Genomic DNA, 23,121 nt, shown 5'->3' with positions numbered 1-23,121 from the left:
CAAAATTTTTTAAAAATTAAGTATTGGGTAACAAAGAAATAACAAGATCTAATTCAGGAACATATGGGTCATATTTTAAAATTGTTTTTTTTAATGGCTTAGGGCTCTCTGTAACAACTTGTCATGACTCTGCTCTTAAATAAGGATACGAAAATTAGGCGATATATTAATATTTAAATGAGATTTTCCGTAACCACAACAAAGGTAGATGTTTCTCGCATGCTTTTCTAGCTAGGGATTTCCCTTTCCTTATCTTCAAAAAATGCTCAATTGCCAAAAGTATGTTTATTCATAAAATCTGAAGAAATGCTGGTTTTGAAAATTTTCAAACGACATAATGCTTGAAATTGTCGAACTGGACATGGAAACAATTGTGACGTAAAATAAAATACACTTTTTGTTGCCACCAACACCTTGTTTTGAAGTCTTGATTTTGCTTACACAGTATATTAATGCTCAATTATAAACTTTGATAATTTTGTAGCTTACTCTTTAAGTCAACCATTTTTGGCTTAAAAATCATTGGTATATGAAAATTTACTGAATTTCACGAACTCAGTATAATTACATATAAGTATATATATATATATATATATATATATATATATATATATATATATATATATATATATATGCATATATATATATGCATATATATATATATATATATATATATATATGCATATATATATATGCATATATATATATATATATAAATATATATATGCATATATATATATATATATATATGCATATATATATATATGCATATATATATATGCATATATATATATATATATATATATGCATATATATATATATATATATATATATATATATATATATATGCATATATTATTAAATGCATATATATATACTAGCAAAAGTACCCGTCGTTGACTGGGTTCAAAAACAGCCTACAGAAAATGGACTCTGATTTATTAAAGTATGATAGGTTATGAAAAGGAAGGGTTGTAAAGAGATAGCTTCGAATTTGGGGGTATCAAAACCAAATTAAAATATGATGAAAGTAAAAATAAAATAGATAAACCTCATAATTTATTATACCATACCTGTTCACACTGAAACATTTATCACAATATTCTGTGGATCTATATTAAAAAAAACCTTATTAAACTTTGTGACATATTTCCATTCTATGGAGGTCAGGCGCAAACGAACACCCCATAATTTTATTATACCATATTTCTTCAAACTGAAACATAATTATCAAAGTATACTTACGCAGATAGATATGAAAAGTCTTTATTAAAGTTTGTGCCTATTTCCATTCTATGGAGGCCAGGTGCGAACGCAGGCCCCCAATTTTATTATACCATCCCTATTTAAGTTAAAACATACTTATCAAAGTATTATTATGTACATCTATATCAAAAACACTTGTAAACGTTTATTTTTTAATTTTTTATTTCCATACTTTGTGGACCAGGCGCGTACGCAGACCTCACAATTTTAATGAATCATTATTATGCCAGATCAAACATACCCATTCCTGCGTCTCGATACATCTTCTATCATTATATGTGATCAGTTTTCTATAATAGTCAACCATATAGGAGCCTATTCGTGACCAGAAACACACACAGACGTTCAGCTTTATATTATAGATATTATTATATTTCATGATATATATATATATATACGTATCTCTCTCTCTCTCTCTCTCTATATATATATATATATATATATATATATATATATATATATATATATATATAGATATGTATGTGTATGTATATATATCTATATCTATATATATATATATGTATATATATATATATATCTATATATAACTACTTAATTTACTCACATAAAATTAATATACGAAAGTATAGATTTATGCGTAAACTTTAAGTATTTACTTCAAAAGTGCTCAATATGTAGGTAGGGCTAGTTAGTAATTTATAAAATGTATATGGCGATTAAGCTACACTGAATAATGCGCGTTTCATCCACTCTAGGACTCTTCAGCCTGAAGAGTCCTAGAGTGGATATATAGTGGAAATGGTAATTAATAAAAACTGAAGAAAGTGCTCAATACTGTTGTAGAGCAAATATGCGTTTTATTTTTTATTACCGCATCTTTCTGTTAAGTTTCATTATTGTTTCAGCTACCCGGCCATTTTCTTTTGGCCGTCTGTAGCTTCCTCAGACTTTTACTTTCTGTAAAAGTCTAAGGTAACTACAGACGGCAAAAAAAAAACAAAAAAAAAACGGCCGGGTAGCTGAAACAATAATGTAACTTAAGAGAAAGATACGGTAATAAAAAATAAAACGTATGTATATATATATATATATTGTTGTATACACACAGTATAGCATAGAGACAGTTCAGCGAGAGTCCTATCTTTATATACACACAGTATAGCATAAAGACAGTTCAGCGAGAGTCCTATCTTTATATACACACAGTATAGCATAGAGACAGTTCAGCGAGAGTCCTATCTTTATATACACACAGTATAGCATAGAGACAGTTCAGCGAGAGTCCTATCTTTATATACACACAGTATAGCATAGAGACAGTTCAGCGAGAGTCCTATATTTATATACACACAGTATAGCATAGAGACAGTTCAGCGAGAGTCCTATCTTTATATACACACAGTATAGCATAGAGACAGTTCAGCGAGAGTCCTAAGACGTCATTCCTCTTGCAGTATTTTATCTTTTTCCTCTGACCAAATATTTAGAGAAGTATGGTAGAAACTTTTTAGCACACACACACACACACACACACACACACACACACACACACACACACACACACACACACACACACACACCGACAACGCTTGCTTTTCTAAGAAATATGCAAATTAGTTAACCTTCCTGATCTAGTCGCTTACACAACCTTAACTTAAAACGTTTCTTTTAATAACTTTTAGATACAAAAAGTAGGGTTTTAATATCAACGTCAGAAATCGCAAAGGTAGATAACTCGTGCTCTACTTGTTTTTTTTTGTTTTTTTTTCTTTTCACTTGTGAGTTTATTTTCTTTTACCAAATTTTGAAGATGCTCTGTCTTCGACATACATGTCCTCACTCGCAAACGCAGGTGCCGTTTCTCTGCCGATCACTGCAGTGGCATTCTTTTTATCCCTGTTAAAAAGAAAGGAATCAATGTGAAAAAGGAAAAGCAAAATAAAAAAAATGAAAAAAAAGGCAACAACATGAAAAAAAGCAACATGAAAAAAGGCAACATGAAAAAAGGCAAGATGAAAAAGGTAACAACATGAAAAAAGGCAACAACATGAAAAACGGCAACATGAAAAAAAGCAAGATGAAAAAGGTAACAACATGAAAAAAGGCAACAACATGAAAAAAGGCAACATGAAAAAAGGCAAGATGAAAAAGGTAACAATATGAAAAAAGGCAACAACATGAAAAACGGCAACATGAAAAAAAGCAAGATGAAAAAGGTAACAACATGAAAAAAGGCAACAACATGAAAAACGGCAACATGAATAAAGGCAGCATGAAAGAAAGGCAACAACATGAAAAAAGGCAACAACATGAAAAAAGGCAACAACATGAAAAAAAAGGCAACAACATTTAAAGTTTGATCGTACTGCTCTCTCTAACGTTTTTTTTTATTGCTGTTGTTTTTTTTTTTTAAATTTTTTATTTCGTCCTTGCGCCAATATTCTCCACCCGGGCAAAAGTTAATTCCCAACTCATTGAATTCACTGTCCTATTTGGATTCATTGTCCTATTAATGGTTAGCGTGAAAAACTAATTAGGCACCTCTCTCTATATCTTTTTTTTATTTTTTATTTTAAGCACGTAGAAGTCTTTTTTAATTTCACTTCATCTTTGTGCCAATATCCTCCTCCTGGGCAACGCTGAGTACTCTCCGCTAGTAATATGTACAAGTCGACGATAAATTAAATTCAAAGTCAAGCAATAGAAAAAAAAATGAAGCAGTTAACAGGCTTGTTTTTTTCTTTTTTTTTTCTTTTACATGGAAGTCACCACTTATCAAGGCCCGGGGGGGCCACTCGGGGATAAAGGTTATTGCGTGTACAGTAATCAATGGGACACTATCATAGTAATCGTTAGTAATAGAGATCTGATAAAGTGTCTTATTAAGGGGGCGGTTTATCAGGAATTTGTTTATGTTGGACTTGAAGACATCCAAGTTGTAGTCAGGTGGGAAACAGGCAAACAGAACAGAGTTCCACATGCGTGCACTTCTAAGAAAGAAGCTTTGTACATGGAATCTACGTTTTGATTTAGGCACAGATAAAGAGTGGGGGAAATTAATGACAGTGGTTTCAGCTAAATGGGTGTTTTTTGTGAAAGATTGACGAGGGGGGGGCAGAGATTGGAGCTCAGACGAGCACTTCCCATGGAAATAACGATAAAAGAACGACAGGCTCGCAACGTCCCTTCTGTGGGAGAGAGGTTGCAGGGAAGAGAAAAAGGCATCCCCCAGTAAACCACAAAGCCTATTTTGTACTCTGTCAAGGCAGGATAGGCTGTTTTTAGCAGCTCCTGCCCAGATGTGGCAACAGTACTCCATCCTTGGACGTACTTGGCTTTTATATAGATAGAGAATTGCGTTAGTAGTGAGATATCTTCTGGAGCGGTAGAACGATCCTACCATATTTCCAGCGACCTTGGCAACTGACTTGATGTACGTGTTCCATTTCCGGTCAGGAGTAAAGGTCAAACCCAGAAGTTTATCAAAGCATGGAGCTTTCCGGGAGTGTCTCAGAGATCGATCTTTGAACTAATATTATTGCTGATATTCATTAACGACCTCCCTGGTAATATTGTGTCCGAGATGGCTATATTTGCTGATGATACAACTCTCTATAACATGCATGAGCGAAGAAAAATCCAAGACAATGGCAGAATCGTTAGAAAATGACTTCCAGACTGCAGTGGAACGCGGCCGCAAATGGATGGTAACATTTAATGCTAGTAAGACTAAGCTGTTTTCCTTTAACAATTACAAGACACCTCTCCAACCAACGATATCCATAAAAAATAACACCCTACCTGAGAATTCTTCTTTCAAACTCCTCGGCCTAACATTCATGGCCAATATGAACTGGAACAAATACATTGAGGACATTGCAAAGGCTGCTGCAAAGAAGGTGAGTTCCCGCTATCGTGCTAGTAGATGACTTACACCTGAAAGTATCCTGCACCTCTTCAAGGCTACTATTCTCCCATTATCCCTGAGTGGCTTTCGGGCCTTGAGAAGTGGTGACCCCCTCCCCCCCAAAAAAGGGTGAAGTATTCTTGCCACATCTCTCACTCTTATCTAGTCGGTGCCACAACTACGCTCCAACCCCTGTCCCATCACCGCAATGTTGCATCCCTGTGACTGTTTTACAAGTATTTTAGATGGAATGTGCTCTGATGAACTTGTTGCACTTGTGCCCGCTCGACATACGTATCCCCAACAAACCCACTTAGCAACAAAATCACACCCCTTCACTGTCGAGGTCCCTAAATGTCCAGAAAGCTTTCTATTGTAATAGTTTCTTCCCTCGACTTTGGAATTCCCTTCCTGCTACCTGCTTCCCTGACTGTACTGATATGCAGAAATTTAAATGTAACGTAAACCGACATCTTGTTAATCTTTCCTAGGTACGGTACCAAGTACTAGCCCCTTAAGTCCGAGTGGCGATATATTTTGTTGGGGGGGGGGGGGGATGTGAGTAATAAAAAAAAAAAAAAAAAAAAAAAAGGTGCTCTCAGAAAAAATATTGTCACCCCAGATATAAAAGACTGGTTTCTGAGAGACAATGGATACCCTCTGTAAGGGTAGCTGCGCTTAGAATTGTGAAACAAGAGTTGCACAATCTCCAACCACACCTTTTCTCAATCGGCAATGTTTGATTCCAGTGGCAAGGAGAAGTCCAGGACAACTGGAAACAATGCCAAGATAAGCGGAGAGCACATACAGCACCTGGTATTTCCAAATGGTTACCCGTATGCCTTGTTAGGGGGTGAACGTGAGTAAAAAAAAAAAAAAACATGTCCGAACTGCGTGGCGCAAGTTATGTGAGCTTTTCTTATTCTAACCTGTTTTGCTTTTGATTAGTTTCTCTTGTTGGGTTTTTGTTTAAGTCAAGAACACACCTCCTTTGACAAGCACTGCCCCAATTGAAATTATGAGAAGAATAGCGAGTCACATCAATATTAGCACTAAAAAAAAAAAAGCAGGAATACCTGAGTAGGGAATGAGCATGAATACATGATACCAAAAAATAAGAAAATAATAAAGGAAGTGCACAAATATTTCACACACGAAAACAGCGACCGCATTTATAATTGTCGAACAAAATAAGTAAAACAGTATACAGTATGGTTCAGAATCAATTATACCCACATGTTTACGTGCTGATATCCAAGGCCACACTGAGATAATTCGATCACCTCTCTCCCACATACATACACACATACATACATACACACGTACACACACATTCGTAACAATATTATGTAGGTAACAAAATTTTATTGTCAACTTAATCAATTAAAAAAGAAAATTCCACCATGACCCCCCTAAATTATTGCCATGGCCCCCTTGGGGGCCATGGCCCCCAGGTTGAGAGTCTATGGTTTAAGGTCAGTGTAGAAAAAAAAAGAGCTCGTTCTCCAACTTAGCTTTCCATTCATAAGTTTTCTTTTCTGGCAAAATTCAAGTTGGTTGGTTGGTTGGTTGGTTGTTTTTGTTTTACGGCATATCAACCCTTTTCGGGTTATTTAATGCCGAATCCAAAGATTTTGAAGAAAAATTTTTTTTAATAGAATATATTTGTTGTTTTCACGTCGGTTTCTATTCAACCCATAGTTGGGACCCTAACAGCTACTACCACTCCGGGTCGGAGTGGACCTGGGAGCAATGGTAATTAAAGGGTGGCTCCACACTCCCCAAAGCCCACAAGCTGGGGCCTCACCACTGGATATAGTTTAAGGTCATATCCAGGACCCCCATTGAGGGACTTTTACCCTCTGCAGGGGGGGGGGGTCAGCGTATTCTAATGCCCCACCGACAGGGCCGCAAAATTCAAGAGTTGTAACAAAGCCACTAACACGTATGCACATGACCAAGCCATGGTATGTGCATGACGTCACAGCAGGATAGGAGGAAAAAGAAGGGGGGGGGGTAAAGAGTGAAAACATAGCACATGGCGGAGAGAGAGAGAGACTTTTAAGCATGTGTTGACATGGCAGTGTCTTTTTAAATCATATGGCGGCACGATAGGAACTTTTAAGATTTTTTTTACAAGATTTTTTTTTTTTATCCTCTGAACTTTTAACAAAATTTTCAGCCGATCATGTAGAGTGGAACGAATTACAGACATAACATGACGGATTCGGTTGAGAATACTCATTTGTTTTTTTACTAAGAGCACTCTTTCATGAATATAACACGTCTGCGGCCAAAAACCTCTCAATGCAGCTAGGGAGCAGGAAGCCTCCCGAATGCGACTTTGACGTTTCCAATCAAGTGGACGAGCCCAGCAGCTAAAGGGTCTCAGCAGTAGTAGCTTAAAAACTTTTCAGTTTACGCGATTATGCTGTACATAATTATAGATTATAGTAATAATATTATTATTATAGTAATAATTATATATATATATATATATATATATATATATATATATATATATATATATTAGTGTATTTAGGCAGCATTCCTTCATTCAGGCAAACATTATTAAAAACAACAGAGATACCTTGCTAAATGATTCTTTTTTTCATTTTTTCGATCTTTCGTAAGCTTTTTTTTAACTTCAAGATGGAAGGTATTTACAAATGTTCCATGGTTCACACGAGCGCTTTCGATTCTTTCTTGAATCATCATCAGGTGGAGATAAAATATTAAAAATAGAAGTGAAATATATAGTTACGAATGATAAAAAGAGTCAATGAAAAGTTGATTAGCATTCATACATTTACGAGTGATAAAAAACTCGATTAAAAATTAGTATGATAAAAGGCAATGTTAGTAAAACCAGTCATATACTGGTTATGCTAAACATTTAAGCACATTATTGCTACTTTCAAAATTAATGCTATTTATAGATCGGTGCTGGGTTTTTATATATAGTGCTTCAAGTATTTTTAATTTTTTACAATTACTTTCTCGTTGCAAAATCCTTGTCTTGTCCACGAGGACCTTTCTAAGATTAGAGGGGGGACAGCTATGTTGATTTGTTAAATGCTGGTATATCGAAAAAATGAAAAAAAGAATCATTAAGCAAGGTATCTCTGTTGTTTTTAATAATGTTTGCCTGAATGAAGGAATGCTGCCTAAATACACTAATATATATATAAAGCCAAGTACGTCCAAGGATGGAATACTGTTGCCATATCTGAGCAGGAGCTGCTAAAAACAGCCTATCCTGCCTTGACAGAGTACAAAATAGACTTCGTGGCTTAGTGGGGGATGCCCTTTTCTCTACCCTGCAACCTCTCTTCCACAGAAGAGACGTTGCGAGCCTATCCTTGTTTTATCGTTATTTCCATGGCAGGTGCTCGTCTGAACTCCAATCTCTGGTCCCCCCTCGCCAATGTTTCACGAAAAACACCCGTCTAGCTGAATCCACTGTGAAAAATTTCCCCCACTCTATATCTGTGCCTGGATCAAAACGCGGATTCCATGAACAAAGCTTCTTTCTTAGAACTGCACGCCTGTGGAACTCTGTTCCGTCTGCCTGCTTCCCACCGGACTACAACTTGGATGTCTTCAAGTCCAATGTTAACAAATTCCTAATGAACCGCCCCCTTAAGTAAACACTTCATCAAATCTCCACACTAACGTAATGTACTTGCAATAACCCTTATCCCTGAGTGGCTTCCGGGCCTTGATAAGTGGTGATCACTGTGTAAAAAAAAAAAAAAAAAAATTTTTTAAATATATATATATATATATATATATATATATATATATATATATTAAGTAAACACTTCATCAAATCTCCACACTATATATATATTACTTATTATATGTACTTGCAATAACCCTTATCCCTGAGTGGCTTCCGGGCCTTGATAAGTGGTGATCACTGTGTAAAAAAAAAATAAAAAATAAATTTAAAATATATATATATATATATATATATATATATATATATATATATATATATATATATATATATATATATATATATATATATATTAAGTAAACACTTCATCAAATCTCCACACTATATATATATTACTTATTATATGTACTTGCAATAACCCTTATCCCTGAGTGGCTTCCGGGCCTTGATAAGTGGTGATCACTGTGTAAAAAAAATAAATAAATAAATTCAAAAAATATATATATATATATATATATATATATATATATATATATATATATATATATATAAAATCACTAATATTAAAGTTGAACTTGATAAATTTAGCTTGAAAATCATGTCAGTTTCATGTAACATGTATACTTCAGTAGATATAAAGTCTTGAAATTTGTTCAAGACATCCTGTACAATAAAATATTTTGAAATATTGTTTTTTGTACAATGATCAGAAAAAAAAAACGATCACATTCATACCCATACTTTTATGTGGATTGTTCCAACCACTGTTCTCATGCTGAGTGTTAAGACTCATGACGTAGTGGATAAAGTACTTGATAAAATTCAGTTGTAAAGTTACACTCTTTTGGAGGTCGAATGTTCAATCCTAAATGCGGGCGATACTCAGATTATGATTTCTATGCAACTACTACTACTACTACCTACCTACCTCCTTCCTGAGACTACCCTTCTACAACCAGCGGACTCCGGCTCATTTCTGCAGTTTCCAGCACCTCCTGCAGCCTTCCAGAGCCCCCTGTAACCCTCAGCGCCTTCTGCAGCCTTCCAAAGCCTCCTGCAGCCCTCAACCCTTCCGGCAGCCCTCTAGCTCTTCCTGCAGCCTTCCAGAGCCCCCTGTAGCCCTCAGCGTCTTCTGCAGCCTTCCAAAGCCTCCTGCAGCCCTCAACGCTTCTGGCAGCCCTCTAGCTCCTCCTGCAGCCTTCCAGAGCCTCCTGCAACCTTCTAGCGTCTCCTGCAGCCTTCCAGTGCCTTCTGCAGCCTTCAACGCCTTCTGCAGTCTACCTGTTTCAGTGCCTGTAGCCGTCAAACTACCTGTTACACCGGCCTTTCTAACACAAGGGAAATTACACCGGTTCTCACTATATATAGTGCCAGTAATACCTACACCGATGGAAGAAGCGACACTAATACCACTGACTAGCTGCATGCAAGCCAGTTATACCCGTTACTCTTGTGCCACGACATAACACTACCCCTTAGTGCTATCCCTTCCAAAGTTTGTAAACGTGCGACTACCCATGCCAGTGCCCTATTCCAGTATCCACTGTCGTTTTCTTGGTTCATCAGGAATATTAGTTAGGTAGGACTTCAGGTTCTTCTTCATAAGCCCTGTGGCACTTATGATAACTGGTATGATTGATATCTTCCTAAGATTCCAGTTTCTTTTCATATCATACTTGAGACCTTGATATTTGATCTGTCGTCTGATTACCTCCTCAAATGTCTACTGAAGTCAAGCTGCCCATTCCAGAGCCTCCTGCAACCTTTTAGCGTCTCCTGCAGCCTTCCAGTGCCTTCTGCAGCCTTCAACGCCTTCTGCAGTCTACCTGTTTCAGTGCCTGTAGCCGTCAAACTACCTGTTACACCGGCCTTTCTAACACAAGGGAAATTACACCGAATCTCACTATATATAGTTATGACCCACCATTTTCAGTGTCATGAGTTGACTGGTGAAATTAATCAGATCTTTAATTAATTAGGCAGATTATAGTAGACTAATTTAATTGTGAAAATAATTAATTTTCAAATTACTGAACCATTTGAATTTGAATAAATAAGAGATTATGAAAATCAGTGAAAACGAAGAGAAGAAAAGGTCACCAAATACAGATACGGTGTAAATAAAACAACGGAGTTGTTAAAAGAAAAACAAAATCATTTAGATTTTTAATAAAATGAAAATGATAAAAGTGTCAATCTTTTGCCAGCGGAGGTGACCTACTAACCTTTGCCAAAAGCAAGATAATTGTAAGACGATATACGAAGTTATCGTACGTAAAATAAGACTTCGATTTTAATATAAATAAAAATGACATAAATGTCAATCTTTGGCCGACGGGGTTGGCCTGTCAACTTTTGGCCAAAAAAGCAAAACAAATGTAAAAAGGTGGACGATGTTTTCAGAAACAAAACAAAATTATTTATATTTTTAAAATAACGAAAATGACAAAAGTGTCACTCTTTCGCCCGCGGAGTTGACCTGCTAACCTTTGCCAAAAGCAAAATAATTGTAAGACGATAAACGAAGTTATCATAAGTAAAATAAAATCATTTTAGATTTAATAAAAATGAAAACAACACAAAAGTGTCGAACCTTGACAGGTACACTGTTTATATAATTCAATTTAGTGAGGGGATGATTCCAATATTTTTCCCCGATTCCGTACTAAATTTCTGATCTTAATACATTTTCCGATTCTTTATAAATCTCTAAATATTTAAATATAGTCGTTATTTCTCCCCGTAAAATGGTGGGATCCTTCTACCGCCCCAGAAGATATCTCACTACTGATGCATAAAAGCCAAGTACGTCCAAGAATGGAGTACTGCTGCCACATCTGGGCAGGAGCTGCTAAACACAGCCTATCCTGCCTTGACAGATTACAAAATAGACTTTGTGGTTTAGTGGGGGATGCCCTTTTCTCTTCCCTACAACCTCTATCTCACAGAAAAGATGTTGCGAGTCTGTCTCTGATGTATCGTTATTTTCATGAAAAGTGTTCGACTGAGCTTCAATCTATGGTCCCCCCTCGCCAATCTTTCACAAGAAACACTCGTCTAGCTGTAAACACTATCAATAATTCCCCACACTCTTTATCTGTGCCTAAACCTAAACGTAGATTCCATAAACAAAGCTTCTTTCTTAGAACTGCACGCCTGTGGAATTGTCTTCCGTTTTCCTGCTTTCCGGCTGACTACAATATGGTTGTGCTCAAGTCTAACGTAAACAAGTTCTTGATGAGCCGTTCCATATAAGTTATCAAATTTACCGAATTTTCATTACTAATGATTACTATATTGTCCAATTTCTACTGTACATTCTTGAACCCTTATCCTTGAGTGGCCTCTTGGCCTTGATAATGTGGTGATGCCTATGTAAAAAAAAAACAAAAAAAAAAACCTCTCTCCCACAGAAGAGACGTTGTGGGCCTGACATGCAGAAGTTCAAGTGCAACGTGAACCGACATCTTGCTGCCCAAATCCCAACATAGTGCCCCAGTAGTTGCTGCCCCTGATAGTAGCCCCCTACACCAAAGTGGCAATGCGCCTTGTTTGGGGTGAAAATGTAATTAAAAAAAAAAAAAAAAAAAATGAAAACAACGCAAAGGTATCGAACATTAACAGGTACACTGGGTCAACCTGATCAGGGCATAAAGATTGAGTATTTGTCCGGGAAAGAAACTACTTGTGCCGACCTACTATCACGTATTCCTAATAAATTAAAATTGGAATCAACAAGTGTACCACAAGTGGATGGTAAGGCGTATGATATAAACGTGGCCAGTAATAGAAAAAGAAGCAAATGCTATGGTATATACTCTACAAAATTTAGACTATTACTTGAATGGAGCCACGTTGACTATTAAGACGGATCATAAACCTCTACAATACTTACTAACCGCAGATTTGAAGAATAAAAAAATAAAGCAACGGACATATTCCACAGACCTATATGTAAATACAGGGTGACCCCCCAAAAAAAACAGAGGACATTCAATTGTTTTTCTGAGCATTTTACAGTCAACGGAGAAAAAAGGCCAAAGACCCTAGTGTTTTGATATGATGTTTTGAATATAATAAACTAGTTATGACCAAAGTTTCATTTCATTCGGACAAAACACTAAGAAACGGGGCCAAATTTGAGTTGGGGCCCGTTTTTTTTTGGGGGGGGGGCCTGTATTATAGGTATATATGTGTATATATATATATATATATATATATATATATATATATATATATATATATATATATATATTTCAAAAAAATAATATATATACTGACTGCTCCCCATAGTACAAACATTTTGTTTAACAAAATCATTATTTCGACATTTGAAATGGGTGCTCACTTTTTAGTTACAACGTTCTGGTAAATCAGTCCCCCATTTTGTAACCAATAAAAATGCGGGTATATCAAAACCATAGAAAGTAAAAATGACATAAGCCTACCGCATTTGTAAGTCAGAAATATTTTTGTTTCTCAAAAAAAAAAAAAAAAAATGAACATGACTTTTTTTATTGTTTTTTTATAACAACCGTAAGATCGAGTATTTGTCCGGTAAAGAAAATAAATCGTGCAACAAGTGGGTGATAAACGTGCTAAATTCGAAAGTAGGCCAATCTTAGGTGCTGATGCGGATATGGACACTGAGAAGGATAAGTTACAAAGCTATACGGGACCAATGTCTGAGAAAAGGTGGGAAAATTCAGGCAATAAAAGATACGATAAAATCAAAGAAGAAGAAGAAGAAGAAGAAGAAGAAGAAGAAGAAGAAGAAGAAGAAGAAGAAGAAGAAGAACAACAACAACAACAGCAACAACAACAATAAGAAATTGAAAAGTATATAGTAGAAAATCAAGAAAACAATAAAAAGAAAAAAGAAATCAAGAAAAGGAAAAGAAAGTAAAGTACAATAGAAGAAGAAGAAGAAGAAGAAAAAGAAAATGAAGAACTTGAAAAGAATATAGTAGAAAATCAAGAAAACGATAAAAAAAGAGAAATCAAGAAAAGGAAAAGACACAAAAGTACAATAGAAGAAGAAGAAGAAGAAGAAGAGGAAGGAGAAGAAGAAGGAGAAGAAGAAGGAGAAGAAAAAGAGAAATCAAGAAAAGGAAACGACAGAAAAGTACAATAGAAGAAGAAGAAGAAGAAGAAGGAGGAGGAGAAGAAGAAGAAGAAGAAGAAGAAGAAGAAGAAGAAGAAGAGAAATCAAGAAAAGGAAACGACAGAAAAGTACAATAGAAGAAGAAGAAGGAGAAGAAGAAGAAGGAGAAGAAGAAGAAGAAGAAGAAGAAGAAGGAGGAGGAGGAGGAGAAGAAGAAGAAGAAGAAGAAGAAGAAGATATACAGAACGAGAAACAAGAGGGAAAATAATGAAAAAGAAAGCAAAAAAAAAAAAAAAAGAATGAAAGCAAATAACTGAGATGGACTATTATACTTTCTGTTCGGTAAGGGTGAGGAGATAAGACCAAAATCGGTATATTGAAAGAATATCATGACAAGTCAGGTCACTTGGGAGGAGACAAAACTCATGACCTCATAAGTAGAAAGTATTATTGGCCAGGGATATATAGGGAAGTCAACAAATCTATGTGTAACATGCCAATCAAGAAGTAATAGACATAGTCTCTCACCATTACTAGAAACTGATATCACTCCCTACCCTTTCCAGAAGATTAGCATGGATATATCCGGTCCTTTAAATGTAGGTTGTTTATTTTCTTTATGGATTATACTTCCACAATAAACTAATAAAGTTGTTTTAAAAGTAATAAAAATATTTTTATTTTATTTTTTAAAAACAGTAATGAAATCAATTGAATGTTATGAGCTCAGTATTTTTCAATTTTTAAACTTTAAAAATTTATCAAAATTTTTCTATCGATTCAATTTTTACGATATTTTCAGGGTCAATGTGAAATTTTATGCTCTTTCCAATAAACTGAATATAATATTTTAGACAAACGTTTTTTTTTTTAATTCACGCCCAGATGGGGGGCATTTTCAAGTGTCTATTAAAAAGTAAATAATTAATTTACTCACCAAAGTTTTATATATCACAAATTGAAGAGAAAAGGTCAATAAATAATATATTCAAATTTAAAACAAAAAAAGTAGTGTTTTTTAGAAATTTACCTGTAAAGTCCGAAGTTTAAAACCTTTTTTTTTTTTTAAACCACATAGTTTTTTTTAATTTTTTTTTTTTTTAGTTTTTTTTAATGAAACCTTGGTCCTTGCTTCTTTAATTGAAAAAAAAATTAGGGCTTGAATTACATTTTTCGAGGAGTTATAAGCTTGGAAAGACGGGATGGAATTATTCAATATTTTTCACGAAATTTCTGACACACCTAACTGGGTCAATCTGATCAGGCCATAAAGTGCAAGTTTGACACAATAGGGTAGGTCGGTTTTGGAACCCCGGTGAGGCAATGGTGATGATAGTTGGGGTTTGACATAGGAAAGAACTACACGAAATATTTTTTTCAAAATCGTTATCTTTGCTTGAGGAAATGACTTTAAAAGTTGAAAAAAACGAAGCTATTAAAAGTTTATCGGTGAATTGTCAAGAACGTCCCGTCATCAAAACAATCCGTACTGTTAAGAAAATGGAATCATTATTTAGAATATGTTTTTTAAACTACATTTTAAAATAAAATGAGTAAGGATAATGAATTAATAAAATAAATATTAAGTGTAAAGGCAAAATGATGGGTTTTTTTTTTTTTTAATAATAACGCCCAAAGTTCGCTTTTTCATTTCAGGAACTTTTTTTGTGGTGGGAACATTTTATATTTCACCGTCGCAAAACACGCTCGTTATTCCTATTTACAATGTCTCCCCACGGGACAGAGTTAGACACCAGGGTCGTTTTTTAATGTGGAGAAAAGGAACAAAAATAAAAATTGTCTCAGTCGTGAAGGATTTCTCCTCCACTGACAGAGAACAAGAAATCGAAGTGCAGCATCTGAAGAACAGATACTACACTTTGAGATATTAAATGTTTTATTCAGGCAAAAAAAAAAAGAACATGAACAAAAAACTTTAGGCACAAGGCCAACTCAAAGGGGGGGGCAGATGGGGATCGTTGGTCATCCTTGTCACTCTAGAACTAAGCAAAAGTTTCTCTTAGCTAGAATCTTCTTTCACCATAATACCGCATTCGCCCTTTTGTACTTGGGGATGTCCTACTTGGCATCCGATTGTTTAAAACATTTTTTATTTCTGTGTAAAAACAAAAAAGATAACAATGATGATACGATAATTCATTTGTGTCGAGGGGGGGAAGGGAAAGAGGTAATAGGACCCTCCCAACCTCGTCTAGTTGATAGACCGTCTGTTTCACTTGGTTTGTAAAGGAACCTGAGCTCCTGCAGGCCGGTCTCTAAGTGGGGATGCTCTATAGATGGGACGAAATGGAGAAAAGAAAATTTTGTGGGTGAAGGATGGGGAGTTAGTGATTGATTTCTTTCTCTCCAAGATGGGTGAAATTTAGAGTGAGGGGTGAGAAAAAAAATTGCAGATAGGAGGGAATGGGGATCTTGGAGGCTTCCTACTTGGGAAGGGATGAAGCATTTACTCGGCTAGCTAAGAGGCTGAAAATGGATTATGCTTGATGGAACTGCACGTTCCACACCTAGGCGGGGAACACATATTCAAACTTGGCTCCTCTTCTGTCAAATGCCGCACGATGCAGCCTTCTTCTATCACACCTGATCTTCACCTGTAGGTGTTTAAAGAAAGCGATCACATCCTGATCAGAAAAAGGCAACACCCCCCGACCACCCTGCAGACGCGACGTCCAAATCACCATTCTCGCCACGGCCAGGATTGTAATGTAGACCATTTGTCTTTCCCGGTCCCACGGCGGTCTCACGTTGTCAACGACATTGAATACGGTAATTGGGCGAGGATGCTTGGGATCAATGCGAACCGTCACCTCGCTGACATACGACCAGTACTGGCGGAGTTCACGGCAATCGAAGAAAGCATGATCAGTCGTTTCTACGGCCATTGTCCCGCAACGGGGACAAACAGGCGACTCCAAAAAACCAGAACTGCATTGTATGTTGTTAAGTGGAGGTGCATTTCGGGCCAATCGCCAGGTTAGAGAGAACTCCAAATTGTTCAGATGACTCTAACCTCGCACCCAACTCCACGTGGAGCGGATCTCACTCTGCTGCCAACCCAAGCGCGCGCATAGCGGGTCGTCGGTGGCCCCCCCCCTTACTAGATCCCTGTGGAGTTCCCTACGGGTAGCAGTCACAAGGTTGCTGGACCTTTAGCGTTTTAGCACGGCTCGGCACTCTTTCAGGAAGACTGAGTCTCCCCGAAGCCTGCGACGACTCTCAATAGTGGGGTCGAGCATGAAGTTAGGGAAGGCGGCGGTAATCGCGGGGTGCCATGGTTGATCTTCTTGAAGGTGGTGGCTCAGGAAGGCCAGCCTCTCAGCGTCTCGATGACACTTCAAGTCCGGCATTCCCAAACCTCCCTCACACGGACGTTGAATGCAGACCTGTCTGCTCACCCAGTGTCTTCCTCTGTCCCAAAGGAGGGAGGACAAGAGTTCGACAAGAGCTTTTAGGTGTTGTGCAGGCAGGGGAAGTACGGCCAGTCAGTAAAGGATGAGAGGGAAGACGTATGTAGTGCATGCCTCAGCTCTACCCTTTAAGGAAAGTTTCCTCGGAAGCCACACGTTGACCGCAGCCTCCACCTTTGACCATACCTTTGACCAATTCTTATCAAGCTGGAGACCTGGTCCAAACCACACGTCAAGGATCTGAACTGGGCCATCCGTCCAGCTGAAGGGCGCCGGGAGGTTTGCGTTACCACTCCAAGCGCCCAATCACAGTCCGACAGACTTACTGCGGTTTATCTTGGCCCCCGTGATTCTTTCATACTGTGTAAGTGCCTCTGACATGATCTCGATGTCTCTGAAGCTCGACACGAAGAACGTGACATCATCGGCAAACGCGAATATCTTGGCAGCTGAGCCGCCAGGCAGAGCCATTAAGCGCAGAGCCGAATTTGCCTCCCCATGTCTCAGCTTGTGGAGCAGAGGCTCCAAGGCCAGGACGTAAAGCAGGGGTGACAGCAGACAACCCTGACGAACCGACCGAGAGATAACAAAGGGCTTCGAGCACTTTCTGTTGACTTGCACGACAGCCGTGGGCTGTCGATACATCATGGAGATGTACTTGCAGAAGTCCGGTTTAAAACCGGCGTCCTCCAAGACAGATGCCAGGAAACGATGATCGACCCTATCGAACGCTTTGGACTGACCTAAGTTGATCAGCGCGGCTTCCGTGTCGTCATCTATTCACCCCTCTAGGATCGTGCGGATCAGGAGCAAGTTGTTCTGAATCGATCTCCCCTTCACAGCGTAGTTCACTATCATCACCAGTACCATGTTGATTTTCTGAAAAAAGTTGCAAATCAACCTGCCCTATTGACACAAGACCTTAGGAATGGTCAAAGGAAATTGAAGCCCAGATCATTAATTATAGCACTAGCCATTGGCTGCTCTAGAATGACCAATCACATACGAGTCCAGTAGATCGGTGTTTCCTCTTGTCCCTCTCCATGGTCGTGGCATTAAACCATTGGTCGACAGTCATGATTAGCTGACCAACCAGAAAGCGCACCCGTCAAAGGTCGGGTCCTTAAAAAGAGAGACACGGAATTGAGAAATTTAGTTGGTTCCTTTCCCGCTAACTGAGAACCAAGTTCCTTGCCGACAACTCCGATGCCATCATATCTGCCATGTAATTGTTGTCGATTGGCTGTTTTCTACTTTTTCTTTTTGGAGTCGCTAAGTCTGTTTGGCAACCCCAACTACAAGAACTGAACAACTCAAGCCTTCTTCTTTTTTATTCTGACACAACGTGGGGCATGAAGGAAGGTTTGAACGGCCCAAATCCTATGTGGTAGTCACGAAACCTCGACTATTCTAGTATCGTGACAAAGGCAGGACCACATCGTGCAAGTAATACCTGCACTGATGGAAGAAGCAACAATGCTACCACTGATTAGCTAATGCACATCCTCTACACTCCCTGACTTTTCCTTCTATATCCTTATCCATGTTTGATCCTTTCTTTCGTGCGTATAATAAATTCGTCCACCTCTGCCTTACTCTTAATCTCATCAAGCATTACTGGAAGTTCTCTTATTGTGTCACATAATGTATTTTTTACTTCAACTTCTGAATGGCTGCTATTACTATATCCTCCAATGGTTTTGTCTGCTTAGGTATTAACCTCGATAACCCGTCTGCATGACCAAATTTTTTAGATGGTACATACTCCATTTAAAAATTGTAATTCAGAAGTATACCACTGATTATACCCGTTTTCTACCTTTGTACCTGTGATGTTAAATACACTTTTTCCTTAAACCAACCTCGACTTGATCTTCTTCTTTTTAGTATTGTGCCATGACACAGCAATAAAAAATAGAGAATAGGCTCTATAATAATAAATACGAAATCTGCATAAATGAAAAAAAATAAACTAGATTTCTAAATTGAAAGAATATAGTAGAAAATCAAGAAAACGATAAAAAAAAGAGAAATCAAGAAAAGGAAACGATAGAAAAGTACAATAGAAGAAGAAGAAGAAGAAGAAGAAGAAGAAGAAGAAGAAGATTATAATTAATGTATTTATTTTTCTTTCAATGTATTTCATACAAATATATCGATTTTAATTTGATTTTTTATAAAAATAGTGAAATTTCAAAGTCAGTATTGTCTAAAATTGCTATGAAACAAGGATCTCTCAGCATTTTTCTACACGATTTAAAAAATTAAATGCTCAATTTTCTGTTCAAGATAGGAATATAATTTTTGGTATCTGTTCTTATCACATCAAATCCCAACTATCATCACCAGTGCCATGTTGATTTTCTGAAAAAAGTTGCAAATCAACCTGCCCTATTGACACAAGACCTTGGGAATGGTCAAAAGAAATTGAAGCCCAGATCATTAATTATCGCACTAGCCATTGGCTGCTCTAGAATGACCAATCACATACGAGTCCAGTAGATGGGTGTTTCCTCTTGTCCCTCCCCATAGTCGTGGCGTTTCCTCTTGTTCCTCCCCCATGGTCGTGGCATTAAACTATTGGTCGACAGTCATGATTAGCTGACCAACCAGAAAGCGCACCCGCCAAAAGTCGGGTCCTTAAAAAGAGAGACACCGAATTGAAAAATTTAGTTGGTTCCTTTCCCGCTAACTGAGAATCAAGTCCCTTACCGACAAATCCGATGCCATCATATCTGCCATGTAATTGTTGTCGATTGGCTGTTTTCTACTTTTTCTTTTTGAAGTCGCTAAATCTCTTTGAACAAGAACTGAAAAAGCCTTCTTCTTTTTTATTCTGACACAACGTGGGGCATGAAGGAAGGTTTGAACGTCCCAAATCCTATGTGGTAGTCACGAAACCTCGACTATTCTAGTATCGTGACAAAGGCAGGACCACATCATGCAAGTAATACCTGCACTGATGGAAGAAGCAACAATACTACCACTGATTAGCTGCATACAAGCCAGTTATACCCGTTTTCTACCTTTGTGATGTTAAATACGCTTGTTCCTTAAACCTCGATTTGATTTTTTTCTTTTTACTATTGCGCCACAACATAACAATAAAAAATAGAGAATAGGCTCTATAATAATAAATACGAAATCTGAATAAATGAAAATATCATATTTAAGTGTATTTTATGACCGGGCAACGCTGGTTAGCATACCATCCGTGATGCTAAATACACTTGTTTCCAGCACTTGCTGCAGCCTTCCAGAGCCCCTGCAGCCCTCAGCGCTTCCTGCAGCCCTCTAGCGCCTCCTGTAGCCTTCCAGAGCCTCCTGCAAACTTCCAGAGCCTCCTATAACTTTCTAGCGCCTCCTGCAACCTTTTAGTGCCTCCTGCAGCTTTCCAGAGCCTCATGAAGCCTTCCAGAGCCTCCTGCAACCTTCTAGCGTCTCCTGCAGCCTTCCAGTGCCTTCTGCAGCCTCCAACACCTTCTGCAGGCTACCTGTTTCAGTGCCTGTAGCCATCAAACTACCTGTTACACCGGCCTTTCTAACACAAGGGAAATTACACCGGTTCTCACTATATATAGTGCCAGTAATACCTACACCGATGGAAGAAGCGACACTAATACCACTGACTAGCTGCATGCAAGCCAGTTATACCCGTTACTCTTGTGCCACGACATAACACTACCCCTTAGTGCTATCCCTTCCAAAGTTTGTAAACGTGCGACTACCCATACCAGTGCCCTATTCCAGTATCCACTGTCGTTTTCTTGGTTCACCAGGAATATTAGTTAGGTAGGACTTCAGGTTCTTCTTTATAACCGCCTGTAGCACCTATAATAACTGGTATGATTGATATCTTCCTAAGATTCCAGTTTCTTTTCATATCATACTTGAGACCTTGATATTTGATCTGTCGTCTGATTACCTCCTCAAATGTCTACTGAAGTCAAGCTGCCCATTCCAGAGGCTGATCCTGATCGACCACAATTTCTGAGAGACAATGGATACCCTCTGTAAGGCTGATCCTGATCGACCACAATTTCGAATTTACCTCTTGCATTTATTCCTTTTTAGTAAATAAAAGACGGCCGTTATCTTTTTGCCTCTGTGTCAACTTTATAGTTGTACGGTCAATTGGTGCATCTCCATACTGCCTCCCGACTCACTACAACAAAGTAGCAAAGGAAATGTAACAATCCAATCGGAGGAGCTTTCATAGCTAATGTGCATCCTCTACATTCCCTGATTTTTCCTTCTATATCCTTATCCATGTTTGGCCAATAAACGGAAGAGCGTATAAGGCTTTTCATTCTTCCTTGAGCATTCTTTTCTGTAATGTCGCAGGAATTACGACCCTGTCGCTATATAACAGGACGTTATCGCAAATTGAATAAATTTCTTCATCCAGTTTGTTATTGTTGATCCTTTCTTTCGTACGTATAATAAATTCGTCCACCTCTGCCTTACTCTTAATCTCATCAAGCATTACTGGAAGTTCTCTTATTGTGTCACATAATGTATTTTTTTTACTTCAACTTCCGCTTGAATGGCTGTTATTACGATATCTTCCAATGGTTCTGTCTGCTTAGGTATTAACCTCGATAACCCATCTGCATGACCAAATGTTTTAGATGGTACATACTCCATTTGAAAATTGTAATTCAGAAGTATGGTACCCCATCTTTGGAGTCTATTCGCCGTATGTTGTGGTTGTCCCTTTTTCGATCCGAAAATCATTAATAATAGTTTGTGGTCTGTTTGTAACAGAAATTGCCTACCGTGCTGGAAACAATGAAATTTCTTTTCCGTGAATATAATGCTTAGCACCTCTTTTTCAATTTGAAGTAGTTCTTTCGGCTGTCAAACATGATCGAGATGAATGTGCTATGGGTTTCACTTTTCCATCATCCATTTTGTGTAAAATGCACGCTACTATGCCATAGGAGCTGGCATCACTTGCAAGTATAATTTCACGCTTGGGGTTATTATGTGCCAGAAACAAGTCATAGGAGATGGCATCACTTGCATCTATAATTTCATACTTGGGATTATAATGTGCCAGAAACAAGTCAGACGTTAAAGTCTCTTTAATTTCCCGAAATGCTTCTTCGCACTCTTGCACCCAAACCTATTTTTTGTCTTTCCTTAACAGTTCATTTAAAGGCGATCTTAGTTTATGAATATTTGGCACAAATACATTGTAGTAATTTGCCAAACCTAAGAAACTTTGTAAAGACGCAATATTCTCTGGAGCAGGCATATTCTTTATTGCCCTCGATCTATCTGAATCCGGCCTTCTTCCATGTTTATCAATGATTTGCACCAAGTATTTTATTTTCTTCATGAAAAATGTACGTTTTCCTGTTTTACTTTAAATCCATTATCCTGGATCCTTTTGAATACTTGGTTTACATGAGCTTTGTGTTGTTCTTTGCTAGCGCTTTTCATTAACACATCGTCCAGGTACCCTACCGCGAAATCCAACCCATTTAACATAATGCCCATAATTTGCCGAAAAATCGCAAGGCGACTTTGACCCAAAAAGGAAGTCTGTTAAACTTGTACAATCCTTTATGGATATTAATGCATAGCAACTTTGAACACTCCTCATCGACTGGAACTTGTAAGTACGCGTCACTGAGGTCGATTTTAGAAAAATATTTCCCTCTACTCAGTTTTACAAATATCTCTTCAGGGCTAGGAAGAGGATAATGGTGATCTTGTAATGCCCTGTTTAAGCCTGTCGTGAAGTCGGTGCAAACCCGAATCT

At 37.7% G+C, this 23,121-nt stretch overlaps 1 protein-coding gene across 2 annotated transcripts in view; it reads right to left on the bottom strand.

Moving 5' to 3' along the window:
- LOC145270390 (glutathione hydrolase 1 proenzyme-like) overlaps window positions 1–23,121 on the bottom strand; it is a 189,485-nt gene that overhangs the window by 67,913 nt on the left and 98,451 nt on the right. For both annotated transcript variants that reach the window (XM_080126041.1, XM_080126040.1), the window contains exon 4: window positions 3,026–3,123. In XM_080126041.1, coding sequence (XP_079982167.1) covers window positions 3,026–3,123 — 98 coding nt within the window. The remainder of the gene's footprint in view (window positions 1–3,025; window positions 3,124–23,121) is intronic.

Source organism: Euprymna scolopes, chromosome 46 (genome assembly GCF_053919585.1).
Source record: "Euprymna scolopes isolate OS-2025 chromosome 46, ASM5391958v1, whole genome shotgun sequence".
Lineage (NCBI taxonomy): Eukaryota > Metazoa > Mollusca > Cephalopoda > Sepiida > Sepiolidae > Euprymna > Euprymna scolopes.
The sequence above is the reverse complement of the archived record's forward strand: the minus strand, read 5'-3'. Positions and strand labels throughout refer to the sequence as shown.